At 41.2% G+C, this 22,320-nt stretch overlaps 1 protein-coding gene across 7 annotated transcripts in view; it reads left to right on the top strand.

The window, feature by feature from the left end:
- Positions 1 to 22,320, top strand: part of asic1c (acid-sensing (proton-gated) ion channel 1c) — a 170,083-nt gene that overhangs the window by 136,348 nt on the left and 11,415 nt on the right. For 6 of the 7 annotated variants that reach the window (XR_009066908.1, XM_057856715.1, XM_057856717.1 and 3 more), the window contains exons 2-9: positions 3,431 to 3,581; positions 4,773 to 4,900; positions 16,281 to 16,431; positions 16,496 to 16,552; positions 16,936 to 17,089; positions 19,432 to 19,523; positions 19,647 to 19,726; positions 19,796 to 19,867. Coding sequence is in view for 6 of the 7 variants with exons in the window: in XM_057856715.1 (XP_057712698.1) it covers positions 3,431 to 3,581; positions 4,773 to 4,900; positions 16,281 to 16,431; positions 16,496 to 16,552; positions 16,936 to 17,089; positions 19,432 to 19,523; positions 19,647 to 19,726; positions 19,796 to 19,867 (885 nt within the window). In the remaining variant the exon portion in view is untranslated. Of the gene's footprint in view, positions 1 to 3,430; positions 3,582 to 4,772; positions 4,901 to 9,996; positions 10,125 to 16,280; positions 16,432 to 16,495; positions 16,553 to 16,935; positions 17,090 to 19,431; positions 19,524 to 19,646; positions 19,727 to 19,795; positions 19,868 to 22,320 lie in introns of all 7 variants that reach the window. The other variant, XM_057856712.1, reaches the window with a different exon arrangement.

Here is a 22,320-nt window from a genome sequence, read left to right as displayed (position 1 = left end):
TTTATCTTCTCTAATTAAACATCTGGGGCTTGCGGAGGAGGGAAAAAAAACATGCGGGGTTGACTGACAGCCTGGGGTGGCATTTGAAATTCAGATGGTAATTCATACATGAGCTACATGTGACAGCTCATACTCTAATGTCATCAAAATTGATTCAAAAAGCTGAATGCGTAGTGCTCTGTGGTTACTATTTAGTATTTTGAAGCTCTCTCATTAGAATTGCAACCCTCTGTCGATAACCTGAGCTGCACGCTTCTCAATAGACCATGTACTTAAGCATGTTTAGAGTTAAACTTGTTGATATTTTGCATCATATAAGACTGAAAGCATTAGATCTTCATTTCTACAATATAGTTTACCCTTAAACAATGCTCCAGGTATTCGTATTGTGTACAAATGCATGAATATTGATTGATATGTCACTGCTTCAGTCTGGATTTAAATTGAAAGACTTGGATTTAATCAACCCCTCCGACTGAATCCAGAACGCGAGCCTTTCTCACTCTAATGAAATCTGAATAGTGAAATAAATTCTAGATGCACACTCTATTTATTAGAATGCACTTTTGTTTGTGAGAATTTGTTGGGCTGGTAGGCGCATATGGCGTCAAAATGTCAAGCTTAACATTGAAAGTGCGGCGCTAAACCATTGCCTTTTAAGTAGTGCTGGATTTATTGATACAGACGTACATTTGGTTGGATAAAGCTTTACGTGGAAACGACACATCAATCTTTAATTAGCGTCAAGACACGCAAGTATCTTCTAGAAACCCAATTCAGTTTATTTGCGAGCTTCAGCTGGCTCGTCTCTGATTTAATAACAAGCAAATGGGCCCCCCTTTGGGAAATTCGGGGTGAAATTGGCCCGAGATTAATAGCCGCTGTCGTTAAGAATCACTTGAGCCTTGAATCATGTGTTTGGTATGTGGACCTTGACATTATAACGTGCCCCTTGCAGTCGCTACATGTGTGGCGCAAAATATTGATGTAATTAATTAATAAAGCAGCTAGCTTCATCAAACAGATGGCAATGTAAATAGTATTGGTAGCTGAATGCGTAATGGGTAATGACTAGTGTGAACAAGATCAATGGACCATGACTGCTTAAAAAAATGTCTTTAAACAGGTTTCCAAAATCAAATGTGGCCTTTGGGCACACAAACTTGCCAAACATTGGATTACACACCGAGATGTGATAGCCCCCCTCCCTCCACTTGTACTGTTGTGCACTTAATTCCAGAGGAGGGTAGAGTAGCCAAAAATTTTACTCAAGTAAGAGTAGCGTTACTTCAAAATAATATTACTCAAGTAAAGGTAAAAGTAGTCATCCAAAAGTGTACTCAAGTACAAGTAAATAAGTATTTGGTGAAAAGAATACTCAAGTAATGAGTAACATTGCGAGTAACTGCTAATATTTCTTTGAGAATTTTTTTTTCTCTCAGCACAAATGTATCTATATAAACTATTGTTATAATATACTGTACAATAATCCATTACATACTGAAACCACATTAATCCAAAGAAATACAAAAAAGGGGGAAAATTTTGAATTCCGCCGAGAGAAAAAAAGACAGAACTGAAGCATTACTCGTCCGAAGAGCATGAGTACCCTCTAGTGGAGAAATACAGTAGGGCAAATAGGTGTTTAGTCAACCACTAATTGTGCAAGTTCTCCCACTTGGAAATATTAGAGAGGCCTGTAATTGTCAACATGGGTAAACCTCAACCATGAGAGACAGAAAGTGGAAAAAAAAAAACAGAAAATCACATTGTTTGATTTTTAAAGAATTTATTTGCAAATCATGGTGGAAAATAAATATTTGGTCAATACCAAAAGTTCATCTCAATACTTTGTTATGGATGCTTTTTTGGCAATAACGGAGGCCAAATGTTTTCTGTAACTCTTCTCAACCTTTTCACACACGGGTGCTGGTATTTTGTCCCATTCCTCCGTGCAGATCTCCTCTAGAGCAGTGATGTTTTGGGGCTGTCGTTGGGCAACACGGACTTTCAACTCCCTCCACAGATTTTCTATGGGGTTGAGATTTGGAGACTGGCGAGGCCACTCCAGGACCTTGAAATGCCTCTTAAGAAGCCACTCCTTTGTTGCCCTGGCTGTGTGTTTGGGATCATTGTCATGCTGAAAGAGCCAGCCACGTCTCATCTTCAATGCCCTTGCTGATGGAAGTAGATTTTCACTCAAAATCTCTCGATACATGGCCCCATTCATTCCTTACTTTACACAGATCAGTCGTCCTGGTCCCTTTGCAGAAAAACAGCCCCAAAGCATGATGATTCCTTGCCTGGCACGGCCAGACTGTTCTCCCTGTATTTTTCAAACACTGAGAGAAAAGTCTGGGAACCAGCCCATTAACGGCCTCTCGAGCAGGTACAAAATCAATCGACAAATCAGATTCATTTATTTGCGTGACGTGTTCTTAACGAGCAACGTCACTCTTGCGCGTCGGAAGTCGTCTCCACAACAACACAGATGGTGAACAGGAGAGCCGAGAATATGTTCCAATCCACGGTAAAATCAGTTTTAAATTACCAAAAACACATCGACACGAGTCATTGACAACAGTCTGTCTCGCGCTAGCCATGTTGAATAAACTCCGCTCTCCTCGTATGTTTACTTCCGCGCGCAAGTCCCTCGTCCTGCCCTCGTCGTTTTACTAACATCACGTCTGCCCGTCGCTGATTGGTCTGCCCGTCGCTGATTGGTCCACTCTGCTGTCTGTTTGCTGTGGCTTGCTCCGCCCTGGAAATTGTATCCGCTGAATGGTGGCCAGACTCAATAGCTGGAACAGCGGTGAGTCTGGTGTACCAGGCAAGATGATTCCACCCCCATGCTTCACAGTGGGTATGGTGTTCTTCGGATGCAATTCAGTATTCTTTCTCCTCCAAACACGAGAATCTGTGTTTCTACCAAAAAGTTCTATTTTGGTTTCATCTGACCATAACACATTCTCCCAGTCCTCTTCTGGATCATCCAAATGCTCTCTAGCGAACCGCAGACGGGCCTGGACGTGTACTTTCTTCAGCAGGGGGACACGTCTGGCAGTGCAGGATTTGAGTCCCTGGCGGCACATTGTATTACTGATAGTAGCCTTTGTTACTGTGGTCCCACCTTTCTGTAGGTCATTCACTAGGTCCCCCCATGTGGTTCTGGGATATTTGCTTATCGTTCTTGTTATCATTTTGACGGCACGGGGTGAGTTCTTGCATGCAGCCCCAGATCGAGGGAAATTATCAGTGGTCTTGTATGTATTCCATTTTCTAATAATCGTAAAACTACTCTTAGAAGTATATTTTTCTCAAAAAGGTACTCAAGTAAATGAAACAGAGCACATGTAACACTTTACTACCCACCTCTGCTTAATTCACTCTCTGATTGCTTTATTTAATCATATATCTAATTGTTTTACAGATTTACACCCGCTATGGCAAATGCTACACTTTCAACTCGGGACTAGATGGCAACCCACTGTTGACCACCTTGAAAGGAGGCACGGGGAACGGATTAGAGATCATGCTGGACATTCAGCAGGATGAATACCTTCCTGTCTGGGGTGACACAGGTTGGTGCTATTGTACATTTTACATTATCCATAGGTTGTCTCCTGGAAAAGTAGATCTTGGAGCACACAAAAAATGACTACCTCTGATCTAGAAGATTCACTGCACACAGAGTAAAATAGTGTATGTCATGTGACTGTATTACTATTATTGTTTTCATTGTTTAGACTTTAATGAATATATTTTTATTGAATTGGCTTTCCTTAAACAGCAGGTATTGCTGTAGTGTCCATTCGTATATAGCAACAATAAAAGCATCATTGAACTAAAATAATGACTGTCCTTACCTACAATGTTGACCAAAACAAAAAGTTAACCTGAAATTCAATTCAACGTATTTAACTTGAATTTGCAATTTTGATGGAAAATTTGCAAATGCAAACTTATCTCTGGGGGAAAAATGTATGCAAGCAGAACTTATAGTGAGTGGAACTGAAAAACTTAAGTAAATGGAATTAAGTTTGAACAATTCACGTTTCAAGTTAGTACAACGTAACATTTCAAGTTCTCCTTACTGTTAATTGGAGGTTTTGCCCCAAAACTTGATATTTTAAGTTTAATATTTCATCAAGTTAACAAGAGTTGCAAATACTCAAAATAATTTAATGACCAAAACATTAAAATTTAAAATCTTATTTCAGCACAATTTTCTGGAATTTTTAGTTGTTCGTGTATATTTCCTCCATATAGGAAGAGACATCCATTTATTTGAGAGATGGCAACAACCCTCCCATTTTAAATGGATTGCACGTCTATTCGTGACAAACTAATCCAAATTCCCAGCAGGATGAAAAGAGCCACATCATTGGACGTCTATCATTGTCACTGTTACTGAAGGAGTTAAGTAGACCATACACTTGGCGACTCCGTGTCTATTAGATGAATAGCCACTATGTGAGAAAATACTGTGCAACAGCTCTTATGTAATTTCTACAAGACAAGGTACCAACAAAGTAATGCAATACTGAATTTGCAGCAGGTCTTATACATTTATTGAACACCCTACCAGGCTGTGCACATTCCTTTATCGCATGTCATAAATCTAACATGTGATCTTGGCTTCCAGCATAGTGTTCTCCAGCACTCGGCTTCCCTGCCAGTGAAAAAAAAACAATCCCACACATGAAAAACATGTTTCCAAAGGCGTGTTTGGCCAGATAAATGTGTGTGGCGTGCTGTATGTATATCCACAGATGAGACCTCCTATGAAGCGGGAATCAAGGTTCAGATTCACAGCCAGGACGAGCCGCCCTTCATTGACCAGCTGGGATTTGGCGTTGCCCCCGGTTTTCAAACTTTTGTGTCATGTCAGCAGCAACTGGTACCCTATTGCTACCATATTCACAACCGTCGTGCACTCCGTCACCCCCGCTTCCTTCCTTGTTTGCCCTGTGAAATCCCTCCCAAATCCTTGCAGGCTGTCACCACTTCTTCAGAGCAAAATTTGATCAAAATGCATTGCAGCAGATGTTGAAGTGCTACCAATTTAATGAGCGCCATGATCACTGTGATAAGCTACGCGGTACCTCAATTGTTTTTCCTGGATTTTTCATCTCTATTTTTAGTCAGCAGAGCTTGTTTATGTGCAAGAAAAATAAGGAGTACAAATGGAACTCACCGGCGGTGGTCAGTAAGACTGACTGATCAAAACATCTTTTCGAGATATAAACATCACAAACAAGCTTTAATGAATGCTCACTTGAGAGTGATTGTATTGACACCATGAATGTGTAAGTGAAAAAAACTATACATTAGTGACTTGTATTGACACAAAAAAATAAATAACTCTCAATGGCACTGAATGAGTTATTGGCATCAAATACATTTGATTTGGAAGGGCTATCAGTGGATTGAACAAATATGCTGTCAGTGGCAGGCAATGAGTTAATGAAGAAATCACAAACACACGTGAGACTTGTGTTCTGGCCTCAAGATCCATTAGGCCAGGTGTGCCCAAGTCTGGTCCTCGAGAACCCCTATCCAGCTTGTTTTGCATGTCTCTCATCAGCAAGCCTTGCAGGAGACTGATAACAATCCTGATTGTTTGATTCAGGTGTGTTTGAAGGAGGGAGACATGGAAAACAAGCTGGATAGGTGCTATCGAGGACCGGACTTGGGCACCCCTGAGTTAGGCCGAATACAGTGATCCTTCGCTACTTCGTGCTTCAAACTTTGCACCCTCAGTCCGTTGCAGATTTTTTTTTCAATTAAAAAAAAAAAATTACAGATAAGCTGTCCCGGGCCTATCACGTAGTCTCACTCTCACTACCTCCAGCTCTCTCCCTGCTCTTTGTTCGTCAGGCTGTGCACTGAAGTTGCTTTTTAAAGTTAACGATGTTGAAAGATTTTTGGGTTTGATCTTGCCACGGATGCTTGTAAGCCAAAGCTTCAAAGCGCCGCATGTGTCAAAGTTGCTGTGGCAACTTATTGTGTGTAAGTGAGCAGTGGAGTGGAGTGGAGTGAATGGACTCACTCAATTAGGCATTTAATAAAGCCAAGCATTTTTCTACTATTTTTTTCTTGTTTAAAAATAATTCGGTGGGACAGTAACATGTTTAAAGCTTATCATCATTACATTTGGAGTGCTTAAAAAACATTTATTAATATATGGCCTGAAAACACTCAGGTGTCTTGAAGTTTGCTCTGAGACCCCCAATTTGGCCAATTTTCAAAATTGTCCTATATGCATGTGTGATACATCATTGGAAAGCTTAAAATATCAATGTTGGGGGGGAAGAAATTTTTTCAACAGGAGCGCATTAAAAAAAAATAATAAAAAATTTAAACAGCAAAACCGTAACTGGAGGTCAGAGCATAAGAGAGCATAATTATAGACGCCATATTTTTAACGAGATATTATCACGTACTTAGCTCTTTTCGATCCAAAAACTCCATGTAACATGTATCATCAAGTGTCAAGACATAGCCCGGATTTTTGGGGTATTTTATGGGTGAAACATGGTAATATAACAAGGTTTTTTTTTTTCTTTTTTTCCTTTGTTTGGATCAATTATTTATCATCTAAAATATTGGGGGAAATGCGACAGTAACAAAAAAAATACAATTAAGCGATAGTAATGAGGTAGATATCCGTGACCTATTTAAAGGTGGAAAAGCGCTGTATAACACCACCACCACCACAGACACTAATTTTTTCATTGTGACGTAATGTATTTATAACTTTAAAATATGCGAGTGAATAATTTTTTAATATCGTTTTTTTTTTTTTTTTAAACTAAATATTAGACATCAATTAATGATTCTAAGCTAAAAATGAGAGACATTTCGAATAATAAATATAATTACTTAGCTTCTTTTTATGGCTTGGTTGAAACAAAAGCAGTTCCACGACGTCTGTAAACGTGGGTCTCCAGGGTAAAACGGACAAATTAAAAATAGTTCGGAGGCTTAATGCGCCATAATTCTGCTAAGGCAGCATATAGGCATCTTGTTCTATCAAACACAACAGTTCTATTGGCTTAAAATGCAGCAGTTTATTTTATAGAGGGGTGCAAGAGCAGAAACTGCTCTTTTAGCCTTGTTTGTGTTTTCCGCCATATACATTTTTTTTATTATACTTTTGGGGGGGGGGAATGGAAAACCATGTCTTATATGCATCTCTTTTCAATGCTAAATCTGAATAAATACATTGAACTCACATGGATTAAAAAAAAAAAAAAAAAGTTTTTTTGGGGGGGGGGGCTACTTCGCGGTTTTTCTCTTGTCACGGTGGGTTCTGATCCCCACTAAGCGCGAAAACGAGGGATCACTGTATTCCAGTATCAGTTGTTGTTTCACATCAATGCACTTCACAAAGGCTTTTTTGTTGTTGCAGACAGGCTTGAATAAGCACATTTCGTATTCAAAGCACTTCAAGCTGATTCAAACTGATAGATTTATTAGAACGTCAAGCTTCATGTTGATTTTGACCATCAAAACCAGTGACAACTGCGTTCAAAAGCGCCACGCTGTGACGGGAAACGCTGACATTTCAGTCTTCCACTGGCCTTTCAATTCTGCTGGAGAAAGATGAAAAATGGCCTCGCACAAATGACAAAAGCTATCAGTCAACAGCCATTCTCCGACTGTAGCAGTCATTTATTTTAACATTGGATTTTTTGTGTATAGTGTCGCACAGGATTGTTAGAACTGTGTTTATGGGTCTTCTCAAGCTGTAGATTTCTATTTGATTTTGCTCCTGATATGAACTACCTCTCTTGGCAAAAAAACATGAAGCATGAATAACATGGGATGACTGAGATTTGTCTCTACTAAAGACACCTGGACACCACAAAAAATGGAACATTATATTCTTTGTATCTTTCCTGCTCTTTATATTGGTAAAAAACACCAAATGTGTATCGTCATTCAGCCATTTGTAGGAACATAAACAAGGGGCACTATTATTCAGGATATCGACCAAAAACATGTGTGCAGTGATTTTTAATCATGACAGCAATGCCATGCATCATTGACAGCTTCTAAAAAGTCATTTTCCTACTGTCATTTAAAGATGTTCCCATTCATTTAGGTGTGGCTGCTATTAGTGTCTACTGTGAAATAACAGATGGATTTCAAAGCATCGTTTTTTTTCAAACTGTGTCACTTTAAATGAAGTGAGAACATGTCATCGAACCGGCATCATTCTTACCCGTCCAAACCTAATGGATGGTACTGTTTGGAAATAAATTATAGAAATTATTGGAGTCTACTGTAATTGTAACATTTTGGTAGCAATTTTAACAAGATTGAGTTTTAAAAATACATCCAAGGTCATGCTTTCACAATCATAAAGGCGTACAAACTAGGGCTGTCAAACGATTAAAATTTTTAATCGAGTTAATCACAGCTTAAAAATTAATTTATCGTAATTAATCGCAATTCAAACCATCTCAAAAATATGCCATATTTTTCTGTAAATTATTGTTGGAATGGAAAGATAAGACACAAGACGGACATAAACATTCAACATACTGTACATAAGTACTGTATTTGTTTATTATAACAATAAATCCACAAGATGGCATTAACATTATTAACATTCTTTCTGTTAAAGGGATCCACGGATAGAAAGACTTGTAGTTCTTAAAAGATAAGTTTGAGTACAAGTTATCAAAATTTTATATTAAAATTTGACCCCGTGGGTTCTCCAGGGTTAATGCTTTCGTTTGAATAAAATTTGTAAAATTTTAAATCAAACAATAAACTAATAGCTCGCCATTGTTGATGTCGACGAGCGGGACATCACATGGGCTCCCTGCTGTTCTTCCACAGTGTTTTTAACTACGTAAGGCAGCGGTCTCAAACCGACTCCACAAAGGGCCGCAGTGGGTCCTGGTTTTTGTTCCAACAGATCCAGCACAAACAGTTCAACCAATGAGGTTTCTACTAACATAAGCAGCACCTGATTGCAATCAACTGATTACACTTGTAAGAAACCAGATTGGTGAAAAGGTATTTGTCTCGTTTGGTTGGAATGAAATCCAGTACCCCCTGCGGCCCTTTGAGGACCGGTTTGAGACCACTGACGTAAGGTAATGATTGAAATACACCACAAGTTGTCAATGGCGAATTTTAAATTAGAGATCTAGCCAAGGCAAAGTCTGAGTAAGTTTTATGTGTATTTTGCATAGCTATTTTAATGGGAATGCCAGTTCTCTTTGTATTGAGCATTTTTCTTTTTGTGAACATTTTTTTTTTTAGGGATAGGAATATTATTTTTGCTGTGCTTTCACTAAATGATACTGTAGCGACTTAACAGTTCCGCCCAAATGCATAATGGGAAGTTGGGCAACCATGACTGTCAGTGTTGGCTGCAAATGGTATACAGTATGTTCTGCGTTGTGTTCAATTAAGCGTGTTAAGAAAAAGATCGTCTCCTGTCGTTCTTCACCACGTCGTCCGCCACAATACTTATATTTGTTGTGAAAGGGTTGCCAAAGCTTAAGCCAATAAAAGGCGCGGTCCAATGAATGCCTGTGTCCACTCGCATTTCTCTGCCTCTTTGCTCTCAATGTACTAAAACGGCATCATTGTAAACTGTTCGAGGCAACGCATGAATGGGTCACTCCGTGCATGCGTTGTTTAATATTTTAACGTGATTCATTTTTAAAAAATGAATTACCGCCCGTTAACGCGATAAATTTGACAGCACTAGTACAAACCTTGCAGGCAATATTCACCTCTAATGTCTTGCTGAGCTGTCCTTTTCCAGAAAATTTAGGTTAGGCTAAACTCTGGATTGTTCAAATTTTGACTTGTAGTTTGTTGTTTCAGTGTAATGCTAACAGTCTGTCTTGCCTTCCTTAAAGAGGACGCGGGGGGCTCATCTGTTTCGATTTCTTGTCTGGACTTTTTTTTTTTTTTTCAATTACTGTTAATGACGCGAGTTGTGTACCCCCCCCCCCCCTCGCTCAGATGAGACGTCCTATGAGGCCGGCATAAAGGTACAGCTTCACGCTCAATCAGAGCCTCCTTTCCTCCACCAGCTGGGCTTTGGGGTGGCCCCCGGCTTCCAAACCTTTGTTTCCACCCAAGAGCAGAGGGTAGCGTACAGAACAGAATATTTGTCTAAGCTTGCTGCATGCCACAATGTCCACTGTAGTTCATCAAAGCCACCCTCCCTGAAGAGTGAAGTCATCTCCCCCACTTGTGGTGTGTGTGTGTGTGGTTGTGGCAATAACATGCAACATCTGCACTTTTTTCCCTGTTGACTGGATTTTAGTTAATAACATTCCAGCTTCAGCTGTTCATCTTAGCTCGCTTGACTTTTATGTGTTTTAGCATTTGGTTCAACACCTACCCTGAAATTAGTTCATAGCCAAGAGAATACTGGTGATCTTAGGTCTACCGATTTAAAACGTTTACTGCCACGCTCTGTTCATGCCATATTCAGTTTTCCTCATTTAATACAGTGGTACCTCTACCTACGAACGTCTCTACAAACAGAACACGCCTCAACAGGGAAATATTGCCTCTTGTTATGACAGAAATTTCAAGGAATGAAAGGCAGTACAGTATACTATGGCTGGAACGAGTAGCTCCCAGAGTTTACTGAACGTAACATACTTATAGCTGCTCGATCATTGGCTATATCCTAGCATTCCTGGCATCCAATTGGCTAAGAGGGGACCTCTACTGTATGTGTATGTGTGTATTCCAGCGTCCTCTTCATTCGCCCCTCGTGTTCCAATAGCTTTACATGACTGTATTAACTTGTATTCTTTATTCTTGGTTTTTAGATTATGCACAACTCTGATTTAATGTGTATATGACAATAATCTAATTGTAACGTGTACAGTGGTATGAAAAAGTACATTAACCTTTTGGAGATTCTCACATTTCTACATAAAATCACCATCAAATGTGATCTGATCTTTGTTAAAATCACACAGATGAAAAAAGTGTCTGCTTCAAGTAAAACCACCCAAACATTTATAGGTTATCATATTTTAATGAGGATAGTATGCAAACAATAACAGAAGGGGGAAAAATAAGTAAGTGAACCATCACACTTAATATTTTATGGCCCCCCCTTTGGCAGCATTAACTTCAACCAGCCACTTCCTGTAGCTGCAGATCAGTCTGGCACATCGATCAGGATTAATTTTGGCCCATTCTTCTCTACAAAATTGATGTAGTTCAGTCAGATTCCTGGAATGTCTGGCATGGATCGCTGTCTTTAGGTCAAGCCACAGCATCTCAATAGGGTTCAAGTCTGGACTTTGACTTGGCCACTCCACAACATGTATCTTATTCTTCTGAAACCATTTTGAAGATGATTTATTCTGTGTTGGATCATTGTCTTGTTGCAGCATCTATCCTCTTTTTAGCTTCAACTGTCTGACAGACAGCCTCAGGTTTTCCTGTAAAATATCCTGACGAACTTTTGAATTCATTCTTCCAATAATGATTGCAAGTTGTCCAGGCCCTGAGGGAGCAAAACAGCCCCAAATCATGATGTTCCCTTCACCATGCTTCACGGCATGGATGAGGTGTAAATGTTGGTGAGTTGTTCCATTTATCCTCCACACATGATGGCGTGTGTTACTCCCAAACAATTCAACTTTGGTATCATCAGTCCACAAAATATTTTGCCAGATCTTCTGTGGGGTGTCCAAGTGCCTTTTTATGAACATTAAACAAGCAACAATGTTTTTTTAGACAGCAGTGGCTTCCTCCGTGGAGTCCTCCCATGAACACCATTCTTGGCCATAGTTTTACATATAGTTGATATGTACCAGAGGTTGCGCTAGACTTTTTCGTTGTCTATCATTTTGACTGACAGGGTCATAAAAATCCGGTCATAATCTATTTTTACCCGTCAATTAAATTTTTTAAATGATGATAATGACATTGTGGTGACCCTTTGTTTGGCATAATTCACCTTCCGTACTTGTGTGTCCATTTGGCCGAGCGCGTTACCGGCTACGACAGTCACGTGACAGAGTGACAGAGACACTTAGGAGCCGTGCGCGGTCCCCTCACTATCCACTCGCTCTCGCTATATGATTGGCCGAAGAGTCGAAATGCTCTCCCGTGAAATGCCCCTTTAAAAATGTTCCCGTTGTTACTTCTTACGTTCGCTTATAAGTGCCCATTTAAAAAGGAAAAGCGATGGATGATACTACACACAGAGCGTATTATTAACAAATGTTAAAGTTGTATAATCATATAGCGAGAATAAGGAACGTCACTGACAAGCGCAGGCCCCCGCGAGTGGATAGTGAGGGGTCTAGGATAGTGCGCCTACAGCTAACAAGACTCTTAACATTGCATACCGCTTCAACATATTCAATAGTATTTAGTTTTCATTCATTTTAAATTAATATTCTGTCCGACAGAGAATCCACACCATGCCATCACACATCAAGCAGATGAATATGTAACTTTTTCTCCGCAGTGGCAAAAACAGCTAACTGTGGCCCCAGTAGTTAGGTAGCCTACCATATGTAGCATATGGAACAATGAAATTAAGAGTTCACCTGCTGTGGCCTGAACGTAGTCTCACACTTTCCTCCTGGTGCGCATGGACTTGAATTGCGTGCCCGCTTGTGCAGTCCCTGTTTTTTCACCTCTTTTATCAACACCATCGTCGTTTTGGGGCTTTTTGAAGAAACTTCGGACATTCAGTTGTCTTGACATTTTTCAGAGTAAGGCCAACGACGTCATGCATCAAGAGAGACAATAGCTAATTAATAAGCTCACTCGCCACCCTGTGGTCTGGGGTGTGAATTGCAACCGGTCAAAATGACGGATGGATTTCAGTTTTTTCCGTCACCGTTTTAAAAAATCGGTCAACGACGGAAAATATTCGGTTAACGCGACCCCTGATATGTACACAGAGATATTGGACTGTGCCAGTGATTTCTGTAAGTCTTTAGCAGACACTCTAAGGTTCTTTTTTACCTCTCTGATTATTCTGGGCTGAACTCTTGGTGTCATCTTTGGTGGACGGCCACTCCTTGGGAGAGAAGGAACAGTGCCAAACTCTCTCCATTTGTAGACAACTTCTCTGACTGTCGATTGTTCAGCTCTTTTGACTGAGCAATGATGCACATCAGACAATGTTTCTCATTAAGAAAATTCTTACCCGGTGTGCATTTTATAGTGGCCAGGGCAGTTTTAAACCACTCATCAATGTTTGGGTACACAGTTGACTTAAAATGTTTGGTAAAAATTGGTTTCAATTGCTCTTTAAGTCTCCTTAGGCAGAAGGTTCACACACTTATTTTTCCCCCTTCTGTCATTGTTTGTATGCTATCAGTATTAAAATATGAAAACCAATAAATGGTTGGGTGGTTTTAGTTAAAGCAGACACTGTATTTTAATATGTGTGATTTTGACAAAGATCAGATCACATTTGATGGTGATTTTATGCAGAAATGTGAGAAATTCCAAAAGGTTCGGATACTTTTTTACACCACTTTATCTGTTACATTTTTGATGCATTTTTATGCATTATAAAAGATTTACGTCTGAATTCTGGGGGCCTCGGTGTTATGGTCTGCAAATGCGGAATACAAGATTGGACCCAAGAGCGGACAACAATTGAGGGGATGCGTACAAGGTTTTATTGATACAAACAAAACAAACACGCGATCACGGAATAACAAAATGGGTCCGTGACAATAGGTGGACAGGGATCAAATAACACTAAACTAAGCGGTGGGCAGAGAGCCAATAAGATAACAAAAAATGAACACACTCAGTACCTGCACAAGGGAGAGAAACTACAAAACAAAAAACAGCTGAGGAACATGCTAGCAAATCAACGAGCCTCGAAAGTACAAGTGTAGAATGGCGATCAGCAAGTCAATATCTCGGCACCGTTCTCTTGGATTGCCGGCGTTTATACGTATATGACTGTTGATTAGCTGGAATGGCGTACCGCACACAACACGTCACTTTTGCTCATTATAATTCATGACGTTAGCAACTGTTGCTAGGCGGGTCAAGCTCGCGTTTGTCCCTAATGCATGTAAGTAGTGTATGAACGAGATGTTTACATAACCTACCAATTCTGTCTAAAATTGATGTCTCTGGTGCCAAATTCACTGGTAAAGGTGTGGAACAACATACAAATGTTCAGTGAAAGAAATGGCTTGATTGGTGAGGGCTGAAAAAGACGGGAAAAAGAGCCAACCTAATCCAGAGGTAGCTCATGTATCGACACCTTTTTCTTGTGTGCATTGCCTTAAACCACTGACAATGACATTCTCCTGTTTCAACAATCTAACCTTCACCACCATATGCCCTGTCTTTCTTATGTATTATATCCTCTGGTTGTCTTACGTCTCTGACTGTTCTTGGGGGTAATTTATATTGCTATATTTGTGTAGCGATCGCAAATGCTACTCAGTGACAGCCAACAAACACTTTTAATTTTTTCATTAATAACAAATCTGAATTCTGTTCATTTATTTACATTTCCCCCTTACTAAAGTTGTTTCTTTACAACAGAAAAAGTAACAGTAGCAGTCAGATACCATTTTAATTTTTTTCAGGTAATTCATTGTCAGACAGAAACAGCACGGCAAAACACGCTAAAAAAGAAGTAAAAAATATCAAAATGGCTTACTTCTTTGGGTCAGGCTGTGGCAGGCAATGGATCAGCATTGTCATCTTTGGGACCATGGCCATATGAAGGTGAATAGCTTCACCTTGCTGGCGTTAAACTGGTCTTTTGGACGTCCGCACAAGTCAATCCATTGTTCACATTTTTTCCTCTGAGTTTTTGGCTTCGGGAAACGTATGAAGAAAACATCCTTCATATGTCATAATGTACAAGTTCCATAGTAGAAGTGTTTACTCGACATGTTCTTTTTTGAAAGATTATCGGCAGAAAACAAGCAGCACTAACATGGGTTGTATGCGAGTGCGCTTCTATGTTGACCCACTTCCGATTTACGATGGTGACGTCACGCAGCCTTCAGTTTAAAAATAGGATTCGTGTGGTATGCTATTAGCTGCAGGTGCATCGTCAGGAACGCCCCAACTGCCGGCTCTGTAAAAAATGAGACACTTGGAACATTAGGGCATTTACACGGAAGATGCGTATCTACAGTACTTACGAAATTTTCAGGGAACGAACCTTCTTCCAGAACCAATTAATTTTGTAGTAGTAGAAGTACAAGTACCTTCATATTTATATCTTCACGGCCTAAAAAGGTTAATATACACATATTTAAGACAAGTGTATTTTTATAAACATTAAAAAAAAATCTTAACGGACTTATAGACATCAAATTTGGTAAGCCACAAGGAAGTCTGTTGTTTTGGTTTCAAGCAATCAATTTAAGGTCATTCTAGCCATTTCCATGAGTCCTTCAAAAGTGACTGCGTCTGATTGCTATCAAATGTGAACCTTGTAGAACTGGGACAGATGGGTGGCAGATGGTGAGCAATTTGAGTTATTGTCATTGTTTGATCACCAGCTATAAAACACAAAACACTCTGCATCCATGCACTCAAAGGAATTGTGGCTTGCATCAATCAGTGCTTTATTTCTAATAATAAAACAGATTAGCATAATTTACAGTATATTTTGTTAGAGTACAATTACTAGATATTCATTGTTTGACATTCATACTGCAAATATGTCCATTAAACATCATCGTTTCGTGGATCTGAATTTTAAATCCCTGATGTACATGATGGATTGAACTTCAGTTATAATGTTAGTTTTTACCTATGAGAGTTTTCAAGAGCTCATTAGAGTCTGCACACTCATTGTTTTATGTCTTGTGCTGGGAAATCTAACTAGTGAGCGAGGTGAGATTTGATAGGGAAGCGGATTGAGTTGGACATGTTCACTTTTATATTAAAAATGATTTAGTGGGATTTTGTGTGGTGCCTGCCAAGTAAAGCACTTGTGTGAAACCTGTGAATCTTTTCCCAGAGTATTTTTCTTTTTGTTTTGTTTGTTCAAATGTGTCTTCTGGTTGTGGTGTCCAGTGTGAGCCAGTCTCTATTCCCATGGTACTCTGCTTCCTCCTACTCCAGGACTAGACCTGCATCCCTAATGTTCTGCATGACGTCTGCTTGCTGCCAATCGATAAGTGTCAGTGTGATCGAACATTCTGCTCTTGTTATTTTGTCTTTTTTTGGACTGTGTGTTGAGGTCCCGTTAATGTTTTAAGCTAGACGTGAACTGTGTTGCTTGTTGTAACCAAGTGCATCAATACACTTCTTTTTCTCAGCTTCAGTACCTCCCTCCACCCTGGGGAGACTGCAAGTCGACTCCAATCGACTCCGAGTACTTCTCCACGTACAGCATTACTGCCTGCCGCATTGACTGTGAAACGCGCTATCTGCTGGAAAACTGCAACTGCAGAATGGTGCACATGCCAGGTAGGAGAACAATGTTGCATACGTGTTAAGATCTCATGCGTGACAGTCATTTATTTCAACACAGGGACCTCCACTGTGTGCACACCTGAACAGTACAAAGATTGTGCTGACCCAGCCTTAGGTGAGCACACACAATGCAACGTGAAAGTCTTTACTACGAGTACAACAGCTTTGAATTAGTTTCAATTAGTAGCTAGTTAAAAGTGTATTGATGCATTGCATCTTCTTGGATTGTGGCCTGAACAGCAAGATAGTTGCTTCTAGTGATAGAGCTACAGAGAGTATTGTTACTATATATTTTAGATTTCTTATCAGAAGTCCTTTTTCATCCCTTCCTGGGTACAGTACATTAGCGTCAGTCATTATTTGCTTTCATGGAAAGTGAACGATGGCAGCGACTGCAACTCTCCTGATGTGTGCTGAGATATTTTTAGCGCAGAGCGCGTGCAGATTTGTTTCTCCGCAGCAATCCCAACATGTTTGATGGACTTTGATCATCCACAGACTTTTTGGTAGAGAAAGACAACGATTACTGTGTGTGTCAGACCCCCTGCAACATGACTCGCTATGGCAAGGAGCTGTCCATGGTTAAGATCCCCAGTAAGGCATCTGCTAAGTATCTGGCTAAGAAATTCAACAAAACTGAGCAGTATATTGGGTGAGTATGACTTAGCAGCATCAGTAGTCAGATACACTAAATCAGTGGTTGTCACACTTTTTGCACCATGTACCTCTTAAAAATAAAACACACTTCTCCGGGCCAGCTTTTAAACACAGTATGCATACAAATGAATTAAAGTATTTCTTACAACTTAAATAGCAAGTAAACTTAACAGTTCTGAGACAGTAAATGTCATTTAATTGTACTTAACAGTTAAATACAACTAAATGAAAAAGCAACAACAACACAGTTTCAATAATAAGAAATATTGCCAACCAGAATCCAAACGTTAATTTCCATTTAAGACTTTCTGGCCAACTCCATTAACTCATTGGCTGCCACGGACGCCAAGAGACGTCCAATCGATTTGGCAAACAATGACTTAAAGTGTCTGTGACACACAAAAAAAGCATGTTTATTTCATATTGCACGTGGTATTTTATGCTCCTGAATAAAATACACCATTTAGATGTGTGCAGAAGCGATGGATATATTTATTAAAATGAGACATCAACTTCACTATGCAGCCATACTATTGTATGCAAAAGGACTGCGGATCCAGCTGATTTTGCAGATTCATTTGTTAGTTTTTCAAGTCACGTCAGCCCAGGGTGCTGCAGGCTTTTGTTGCTACACCAGGGAGAGTGGCGTGAGCGTTTCTGGGTTTCAAAAAGATCCTGTTGAGCGCGAGGCAAAATAAGTCCGACAACCGAGGAACCATTGGACGGACGAGGAAGTGAGTAGGCCATGTGTTTTATATTATATCAAATACTGGGTTCATGGCACACATTTTAATAAGGAGGTGGCTTGTATTTGTGGGTGACAATGCTCCCTGTCCACCGAGATGGCGGGAGTGGCCGCCTCCTGCGCCATTTACTGTTCTCGATTGTGTCGAGACTTCCGGCACCCTCGGCCCTCTTCGCATGCCCGCCAAGAGAGCGCTATCATCGGCTTGGGCCAGGGGACCCACTGCTCTCGTCTGCGGTTTTCAATTGTGTAGAGACTTCCACCCCTCTCGGCCTTCTTCGTGTGCCTGCCGAAAGAGAGCTATCCTCGGCTTGGGCCCGAGGAGCCCCCCGCTCTCGTCTGCGGTTTTCGATTGTGTAGGGACTTCCACCCCTCTTGGCCCTCTTCGTGTGCCCGCCGAGAGAGCGCTATCATCGGCTTGGGCCCAGGGAGCCCCTGCTCTTGTCTGCGGTTTTTCGATTGTGTAGAGACTCCCACCCCTCTCGGCCCTCTTCGTGTGCCTGCCGAAAGAGAGCTATCCTCGGCTTGGGCCCGGGGAGCTCCCCGCTCTCGTCTGCGGTTTTCGATTGTGTAGACACTTCCACCCCTCTCAGCCCTCTTTGTGTGCCCGCCGAGAGAGCGCTATCATCGGCTTGGGCCTGGGTAGCCCCTGCTCTCGTATGCGTTTTTTCGATTGTGTAGGGACTTCCACCCCTCTCGGCCCTCTTCGCGTGCCCGCCGAAAGACCGCTATCCTCGGCTTGGGCCTGGGGAGCCCTCCGCTCTCATCTGTGGTTTTCGATTGTGTAGAGACTTCCACCCCTCTCAGCCCTCTTTGTCGGCCCGCCGAGAGAGCGCTATCATCAGCTTGGGCCCAGGGAGCCCCTGCTCTCGTCTGCGGTTTTCGATTGTGTAGGGACTTCCACCCCTCTCGGCCCTCATCGTGGGCCCGCCGAAAGAACGCTATCCTAGGCTTGGGCCCGAGGTGACCCCCGCTCTTGTCTCCGGTTCTCAACTGTGTCGAGACTTCCACCCCCCTGAGCCCTTTTCAGGTGCCCGCCTAGAGAGCGCTATACTCTGCTTCGACAGCCACGCACGCCGACGTCTGCTGGTTTGTCTACCAAGAATGCGGCATTTTCGCCGTTTATTCCCCTGCTGAGACTTTGGCAACGAGTACTGCTTGCCTGCCGGGGTCGCAGCAGGGGAACGACGAGCCGAAACTTGCTCGCCGCCGGGGGCTGGCTGATCGGTGGAGACAATCATCCCCACCGCCGCATACTAGTGTCACATGCACTTTAGGTTTTGTCTATTTAAATGTAAGATGGCGTATGAAATACTCGGATTTCAAGGCCTCACCTCCACGTAAACTTATGACCACAAGAGGTTGCCCCTGTGCCACTAGGATCATGCATACCACAGATCCACTGCACTTGATGCGTGCTTGTTCTCCTTTTCTTCTTTAATGTTTGCATGCTATAGGAGTCTCCATCGTTCACCTTCAATGTAACAATAATGAAAGTGTACTTTTATGTAATATGATTATGTGTGGGGCGTCACCCACGTGGACTTTAAAAAAGTTTCGGCTGTGCTCCTGTGTAACTGTGCTCCCTACAGAGAAAACATATTGGTTTTGGACATCTTCTTCGAAGCTCTGAATTACGAGAAGATAGAGCAGAAGAAGGCCTATGAAATTGCGGGGCTTCTCGGTAAGACCACGACCTCTGCTGCAAAAAAAATTGATGGACACTTTGACAATCCTATTCAAGATTCTTCTCCAGTGACGCTCAATGAGAAGTGACGTGCATGTCTGCTCATGTTACTTCTTTAAGGTGACATCGGAGGGCAGATGGGTCTGTTTATAGGAGCCAGTGTCTTGACAATATTGGAAATATTCGACTACCTATACGAGGTAAACCTACGCCTAAATCACTTCTATTCCCTTTAAGTTCTGAGGCTTATCTGTTGTCTGTGCCTTCAGGTGTTCAAGGACAAAGTTTTGGGGTACTGCATGCGCAAGAAGCGACCACAGCGCTGTCCGAGTGACAACCTGGTAATATATCATAATCTTTTTCAATGCACTTGTTCACATGAATGAATGCAGAAGGCTATTTGCCAACATGACAGGAACTGAGTGAATTAATAGCTGTAATGCTAGTTGTGGTTAATACACATTAGAGTAGGTCGGTCAACATCAGTGATTAAGTGCACTAGGAACACAATTTTATTGTTTAAGAGCTGACAGCTTTAAACTAATTTTGGCGTGCTGAAACAGAAACGGATTTATTTTTCCTGAATTCCGTCAATTGTTGAAATACAGGTGGGAATCTTGGGGCACGTCACTAGGCGATTAAGATTCAATGGCTACGATTTGATTATAAATCAATTACTGAAGCACAACCCCCTCACCCCCAGCTATTAGCTGCTTTTAATGTTTCGTACATTAGTTACAAAAATAGTACAAAAATCCTCTCAGGCTTAATAAACTACTATTTCAGTATCAAGTTAACAGTTCAAAACAGTAAATAAAATACTTAACTCCCCATTCTGTATCAGCAGCTTTAAACTACATTCAATTAATTTAATGTTTGAATCAACCCTTAAAGTTGTTAAAATTGCTTCCATTATTCCATAATTTCCCTTCTGTCTACTTTCGAAATGTGAAAGTTTTAAAACTGTTTCATCATTTCCCGATTTGGGAGTATTTTAGATTAAAAGTTAATTAGGTTCGCTACAACAGAACCTTCCTGAGAAGTCTACTGCTTTAAGATGGCGGCTGTTTACTAACGCTGGCGAGTCTGTCATTTCACATCTAGTTCTCTACACATGTGCTAATGCCGCCGAGTCTGTCATTTCGCATCTCGTTCTATATACATGGGATATCTACCGTAGCATTATGTGGGCGTAGTTTGTAACAACGTGGGCGAAGTTTGTAGCAACTGGGCATTGTTTGTAGTGGCTGTCGGCGTTTTGTTTATCTAGCAGCATGCGAATGTGAATGTGGATTTTACTCAGGGTCTGTTCCTCATTGCGTCCCGAAGACCGCGCTGACTGTGTTTTAGTTACGCTTTACCTAGCATATTTAAATAATCAGAATATGGATGTTTGTGAATCGTTCTCGATTCTTCAGCGGCCAAATCGCGAATAAACTAAGAATCGGAAAATTCAAACACACCTTTAGTTCGAACTGTAAAGTCCCCCTTTTCTAAAAATAAACCAAAAAAATATGAAAACACTGTACTTAATACGTGCTTGTTTTACAAAAAAAAAAAAAAAAAAAAAAAAATGGAAGAAGGGCATATGTGGAGAGAAACAAAAAACGACGCAATAGGGAAACATTAGACCAGTTTTGAATTCCAAAAATTTGGTATAAACGGCTATCAGACCTAATACAGTGATCCCTTGCTACTTAGCGCTTCTAACTTCGCGCCCTCAGTTCATCGCAGACTTTTTTCCAATAAAAAAAAAAAAATAATAATAATACAGATGAGCTGTCCCGAGCCGATCGCGTAGTCTCTCTCTCTCCCTCTCCCTGCTCTTTGTTGCTCAGGCAGTGCACTTAAGTTGCTTATTACAGTTAACGATGATTGAGAGACGTTTAATGTTTGATCTTGCCACAAATGCCTGAAACCCGAAGCTTCAAAGCGCCAGATGGGTCAATCATCGTTTAACTTGTTAAACAGTTGCTGTGGCAACTCATTGTGTGTAAGTGAGCAGCTTGAGCAGATTTGAAAGGACTCTCTCAATGAAGCATTTAATAAAGACAAGCAAGACAATTTATTTCCAAATTAGAGTGGAAAATAAGTATTTGGTCACCTACAAACAAGCAAGATTTCTGGCTGTCAAAGAGGTCTAACTTCTTCTAACGAGGTCTAACAAGGCTCCACTCCTTACCTGTCTTAATGGCACCTGTTTTAACTCATTATCAGTATCAAAGACACCTGTCCACAACCTCCGTCAGTCACACTCCAAACTCCACTATGGCCAAGACCACAGAGCTGTCGAAGTACATCAGAGACAAAATTGTAGACCTGCACCAGCCTGGGAAGACTTAATCTGCAATAGGTAAAACACTTGGTGTAAAGAAATCAACTGTGGGAGCAATTATTAGAGAATAGAAGACATACAAGACCACTGATAATCTCCCTCAATCTGCGGCTCCATGCAAGATCTCACCCCGTGGCGTCAAAATGATAACAAGAACGGTGAGCAAAAATCCCAGAACCATACGGGGGGGACCTAGTGAATGACCTACAGAGAGCTGGGACCACAGTAACAAAGGCTATATCAGTGACATAATGCGCCACCAGGGACTCAAATCCTGCACTGCCAGACGTGTCCCCCTGCTGAAGAAAGTACACGTCCAGGCCCGTCTGTGCCGCGGCTCACTAGTGTGCCGTGAGAGATCGTCAGGTGTGCCGCGACAAATGATCCAATATCGCATTTTCTTTTACGTCGTCGGGCGGAGTTGCAGTTGGAAGGAAGGAGTAGGTACGAGGTTGCGGT

Source organism: Corythoichthys intestinalis, chromosome 14, assembly GCF_030265065.1.
Source record: "Corythoichthys intestinalis isolate RoL2023-P3 chromosome 14, ASM3026506v1, whole genome shotgun sequence".
Classification (NCBI taxonomy): domain Eukaryota; kingdom Metazoa; phylum Chordata; class Actinopteri; order Syngnathiformes; family Syngnathidae; genus Corythoichthys; species Corythoichthys intestinalis.
Note: the sequence above shows the minus strand (reverse complement) of the source record. Positions and strands in the feature narration are given on the sequence as shown.